We start from the raw sequence: 5,821 nt of genomic DNA on the forward strand, positions 1-5,821 counted from the left end.
GCAGAGCCGGGCAGTTCAGGGCCAGCTGCTACAGCTGTAATTCCAAAGTCCTATCTCTTTTTAGCAGTCTCCCCCTGCTAAATTCGGGCTTCACACCCTTTGCCCTCAACTTCCTTGGTCTTAGCTCCCTGGAACCAGCTCCCCAGTCCCCTCTCTGCTCTTACTCCCTCCCTTGTTCCTTCACCTCACCCTGGGGATCAAGGAAATAGCCTCGGGAGACAGAGTGAATACTAGGCGTCCTGCTTGCTCGACTTCATCCTGGCTCCATAACTCTGGTTTCCTGAGGGACAGAAAGAAGATCAGGGGTTGGGATGCTGAGTGAACTGTGAGGAGAAGGAAGAGGAAAGACACGCTGGGACTGGGGACTCAGGGCTCCAAGGACCTCAAGCATATTGAATGGGCTGCCACTGATGAGGGTGGTTGAGAGGGTGGGTGAAGGATGAGTTAGAATCTGAAGTTCCCGGAGGTCCATACCCAAGAAGAGGCTCCTGCAACAGCAGCCATCCCAGCTCTGTGGCAAATGGCTCTCCTAGGCAGATGCCCTGCAGCTGACTGAGATGGGCCAGCAGGATCTGTAGGGGGATCCGTCGTGTGCTCTCTATCCCCAGGAATCCAACCAAGGGACCCAATGTCTCCAGCACTTCCCTTGACACTGTTGTCTCCTTTGGAGCCTGGAGAGGGGCATCAGGCCTTGGGACAATGCACCGCTGGCTCAGAGGACCAGTCTCTTTGATCAAGACACCAAGACCTTTGACCTTGCCTCCCTCCAGCTCCCAACCCAAGACCCTATGAAGTTCATGGCCATGGTTCATTTTTCTAAACAATGAGCCCAAATAGGAGCAGGCAGTAAGACTGGGAGGTGGAATCCAAGGAATTTCTTATACTCCAAGGGATATGGACAAGAAACATGAAGCAGACTATCAAAGAATAGAACCCAGAGGTAGATCTAGGGGCTAAGGCCTTGTAGACAAAAACCTGTTTGGCAGCAAAAGTTCAGGTCTGGGCTTAGAAGACAGAGAGCATTGTCTGAGTGGTAAGAATGGCCCAGGCTACAGTTCTGAGTCTGATGGTGTGGACTCTTACCAAGTTTTGTAGGGCCCTTTCTGCCAGGGCTGCCCGGTGGGGTGGGGTCAGTGCCAGCAGCTGCTCTGGAGTACCTCGTACCAGCTCCACCACCAACATAATGGATTCACTAGACAGTCTGTCCATCAACCGGACCCTATAGCAGTTTGACAGTGGGGGGACTCAGAATTGAGCCAAGTTGAGAAGGGACCACAGAATGCCACATTGCCCAGACAAGAGGTAACACTAGACCAAACCCTGTGGCCCTGGAAAGGAAGCCCCAGATCCAATTCCCACCACAGTGCTTGCAGGGAGAGAACAAAGGGAGTGACATATTTCCAGTCTTCTTGAGAAGAAGTAACAAACAATCCTACCTCATCTAATGGAATCAAAAGCCCCAAATATTAAGTATCACTAAGTCCCCTCCCCCATTTTATTAAACACTGAGGTTCAAAGAGATCAAATGGTGGGTTCTTACTCTCAGTTCCTGTTTTCCACAGTACCACCCTTCCTCTACTTATTGTGAGAAGGGCCCCTCTCGTTCGTATAGCACTATACAATTGACAAAGTTCTTTTAGGCATTATCTCATTTGGTCCTATGGCAAAACCTGGGGATAAGAGAGGTATTTTCTCATCTCTCTTTCACAAATGAGGAACTCGGGTCTTCCAACTCATGGTCCAGGATCTTTCACCTCATCCAGGTCTTTGGGATTCTAAATTATCTCCAAGAACCAATATATTTCAATAGATTTGAAAGGCATTTTTTAAAAAGCCATTTTGCCAAAAAGTCAGAAGTGACACCATGTACTCTTATCTAGGGTTGCCAAGTCTGGAAATGGACCAAGTAGTACAAAAGCCAAAATCTGTGGGAAGGTCTATAAAAACGTAAGGATGGAGTCACCTCCCAGAAAGACCAACGCCAGCTTTTTCCTACTCTGACTTACAGTTCAGTTGGCAATGGGGTGAGCATGGGGGTAAAATGGGAAAAGAAGCCTGTGAGTGAGATACTCATAAACTCCTAGAGTCTCTAGTTTAGGAGCTGCCTTAGGTTCATCTAGTCTTCTCTCTCCTCACGCATACTTGAATCTGCTCTACAACATTCCTGCTATGGGGCCATCCAGACTAGGCTTGAATAGCTCCAGTGGCCAGGAACTCACTACCACAATTTTCCTCATATTGTGTAAAAATCTGATTTTCATTCGCTGGTACTAGTCATGCCCAGTGGGGCCATTCAGAAACATGCCAATCTATTTTCTATTTGATAGCCCCTGGGGTATTTGAAGGTATTTATCACATGCTTCATACATTCTCTCTTTACCTACTCCTCTGAACATATTGAGAACACAGTGCCCTAAGCAGACTACAGTCCTGTGGGGCAGAATTGAATCATTACCTCCCTCATTATTTTAATTTTTTTTTTTATTTTTGGCCATGCCATGTGGCTTATGGGATCTCAGTTCCCTGACCAGGGATTGAACCCGGGCCACGGCAGTGAAAGCCCGGAATCCTAACCACTAGGCCACCAGGGAACTTCTACCTCCCTCATTTTAAATATTTTACCTCTATTAATGTGGCCTAGGTTATAATAAGATTGCTTGGGGACTTCCCTGGTGGTCCAGCGACTAAGACTCCATGCACCCAATACAGGGGGCCCAGGTTCAATCCCCGGTCAGGGAACTAGATCCCACATGCTGCAACTAAGAGTTCGCATGCCACAACTAAAGATCCCGCATGCTGCAACTAAAGACCCCCGCACGCAGCAAATGAAGATCCCATGTGCCGCAACTAGGACCCAACACAGCCAAATAAATAAATATTAAAAAAAATATATTGCTTGGCAGCTCACATCACAATGTTGCCACTCTCAGGTGTCCCATGCTGGGGCCTTGTTTGGGGAGCCAGTCAATACCTAGAGCAAGTTTGCTTTTCGTTTTTTAAAAAATATGTATTTATTTAGGCTGCACCAGGTCTTAGCTGCAGCACGCAGGATCTTTGCTGTGGCATGTGGGATCTTTAGTTGTGGCATGCAGTATCTTTAGTTGCTGCATGCAGACTCAGTTACGGTATGCGGACTTCTTAGTTGTGGCATGCAAACTCTTACTTGCGGCATGCATGCGGGATCTAGTTCCCCTACCAGGGATCGAACCTGGGCCCCCTGCATTGGGAGCATGCAGTCCTACCCACTGGACCACCAGGAAAGCTCCCCTAGCACAACTTTGAAAAGAATCCTCTGATTTAGGCTGTAACTGATGTCAGGGAACCACCAGACAGAAAAACACCACCTCTAAGGTATTTCCTAAGGGCAGATCTTCTACCCCAGGTTGAGCCTTCTGAGAATCCAGTATCTCCAACTGTAGCCTTACGGTAAGTCCAGGAGTAGCTTGGTGTCCAGCCCACTCAGTTCTGGCCCCAGGGTTGCCAGCTCTGGCTCTGGCATTGTCATCCTCCTCTGTAGCTCTGCCCAGATACAGGTCCTCTGTAGGACAGGGTAGGGAAGCAGGTTCAGGACAGAGCTGAGCATGGAGGCTGGGTTCTATACCCAGGGTCCCCGCCTCCCTGCTCCCACTAATGCCCAAGCACCCCTCTCACCAGGCTCCCTCGAACCCCAGTGGACAGTTGATAGATCATGTGTACCACTTCAAGGAAGTCTGCCATCGAGTTGATCTGCTGCAGAAACTCACAGGACATGCCCCCTGCCAGAGTACCCAGAGCCCTGTAGATGTGTGAGTGGGTAGATGCTCATTCAACACGTGCCACAGCCTGTCTGCTCCTTGATATCAACATTCTCAACACAAGTACACATGTTCATTTACGGTAATTTACAGTTTGAGAAATATCTTTCCATAGATATTCTCATTGGCTTCCCACAACATCATCACTGTTTATCAGAGAAGAAAATAAAGATTTACAGAGGTCAAGTGACATTCCCAGCATCATTCTACTAGAAATGTGGTAAACTGAGACTAGAGCCACGTCTTCAGAAGCCCATGGTTCTTTTACTGTGGGTGGAAGTAAGGTGATACTTACTCCTGTTTATTCCTGCTTGGTCAGTGGCTCTGAAAGATTAATTAGCAAATGTCTACCAGAAGCTCACACTGGGCCCGGCACTGTATTCAGTACCTTTTATGCCTTATCTCATTTAATCTTCACAGCTACCTATAGGAAGGTACCATTTTATTTATTTATTTTTAAAATTTTTATTGGAGTATAGTTGATTTACAATGCTGTGTTAGTAGGAAGGTACCATTTTAATTCTTATTCTACAGAAGGAAAAATTGAAGCTTAGAGAGGTTAAATGACTTGCCCAAGAACACAAACAGGTGATGGGGCTAGGACCTGAACCCAATCAGGATAGATACTGTGCTATGGAAGGGCGGGAGGGTCAGGGGAGGAGGAGCCAGAAGACCCACAGGCTGAGGCCATGCATCATTGATCCTCATACCCCAACTCCCCCACGTATCACATGGTGCCTGGCACATGGTAAGCACTCAAAAAATGTTAGTTGAATTAAACTCACAGCTCAACACAAGTTACTCACTGCAGATTCCTGAGGGTCAGGTTGGTGGGCACCTGCATCTTCTTCCAGAGAAACTGTGCCTACAGGAGAAAGAAAGAGGAGCCACTTCCCAGCAGAGATATTGCCCAAGGACCTATGATGCCTTGGACCCAGTGCTGCCTCTCCACCCTGTGGGTCCCGCCAGCCTCCTACTCTCCCAAATGCCCACTGTGGAGACAGAGAGAGAGAGAGAGAGAGAGAGAGAAATGGGGCAATAGGGAGGAGGGAAAAAGAAAGAGCAAAGCAGGTCGCATCATAAGGGATGCTAAGGATAATGTGCCGTATGTCTGAGGGATGGGTGAGGGAGGTGGAAAATATTGAGAGAAGGGAGTTCTGGGGTAGTGGGAAGAATTACCTGCTGCTCAGACCAGGGCAGCTCCCGGTAATGCCTTCGGTCAGCCAGAAGAGCAGCAGACTCCAGCTGTAGCAGCTTTAGTGGGAGCCGAGGCAGCAGGCAGTCTGGCCAGGTGGTGGGGATAGGCTGCTGGTGGGGTGGGTGTAGCAGTGTAGTGATAGGTGAAAGGGTCTGGACTCAGGCCTCAAAGAAGAAGGGGAACCGTGGGGGCAGGAAGGGACCAAAACTAGGAGAAGGGTGGAATGGCATGTGCCACTCTAGCTGGGTACACCCAAGAGCCCTCACATAAAAGGCGGTTGTGGTCAAGTGTTGCTGTTGATTAGGCACCTGATGGACTAAACTCCCTCAGTCTCCCAGAGCCTTGGTCTCTTTATCTGAAAACAGAATGACTGGCCTGGAAGATTTCTCAGACCCTTGTGGCTTTGACATTCTAGGATGTCATGCTGTCCTGCAACTGGCCCTGGGGAGAGCTACGAACGTCTTGGTGGGCACAGAGTTAACTTGGACTCTCGGGGCCACTTCAGGGAGAGAATGTGGGGCAGCACCAGCCATATGAAACAGCCCTGGGACGTGGAGAGGAGCTCAGTCAGGAGAAACCACACGTACCTGACCAGGGATACACACCGCTGCACTGGCACCTGTTGCACCCATGTTTTTAACTCCATTTTTCACCTGCATGAGAATTGGCTGCGTGTATGTGTGTGTGTGTGTGTGTGTGTGTGTGTGTGTGTGTGTGTGTGTGTAAAAGTGGTGAGGTTTGAGGGGCCTTCCCTGGGCACAGGGAAGATGCCCTCCTCCCAACCAGAGCCCTCATCCCTGATTGGCCATTCTCCCTGCTGCTCTCATAC

At 49.0% G+C, this 5,821-nt stretch overlaps 1 protein-coding gene across 3 annotated transcripts in view; it reads right to left on the reverse strand.

Moving 5' to 3' along the window:
- Positions 1-5,821, reverse strand: part of STRC (stereocilin) — a 35,231-nt gene that overhangs the window by 3,951 nt on the left and 25,459 nt on the right. The window contains exons 15-22 of one of the 3 annotated variants that reach the window (XM_082450070.1): positions 5,580-5,645; positions 4,974-5,099; positions 4,601-4,659; positions 3,652-3,775; positions 3,426-3,538; positions 1,084-1,219; positions 475-671; positions 190-280 (exon numbers count right to left, since the gene is read on the reverse strand). In XM_082450070.1, the coding sequence (XP_082306196.1) occupies positions 190-280; positions 475-671; positions 1,084-1,219; positions 3,426-3,538; positions 3,652-3,775; positions 4,601-4,659; positions 4,974-5,099; positions 5,580-5,645 (912 nt within the window). Of the gene's footprint in view, positions 1-189; positions 281-474; positions 672-1,083; positions 1,220-3,425; positions 3,539-3,651; positions 3,776-4,600; positions 4,660-4,973; positions 5,103-5,579; positions 5,661-5,821 lie in introns of all 3 variants that reach the window. The other 2 variants (XM_082450069.1, XM_082450071.1) reach the window with 2 other exon arrangements.

The sequence above is a fragment of the Balaenoptera physalus genome, assembly GCF_965194825.1.
Source record: "Balaenoptera physalus genome assembly, chromosome: 2".
Taxonomy (NCBI): domain Eukaryota; kingdom Metazoa; phylum Chordata; class Mammalia; order Artiodactyla; family Balaenopteridae; genus Balaenoptera; species Balaenoptera physalus.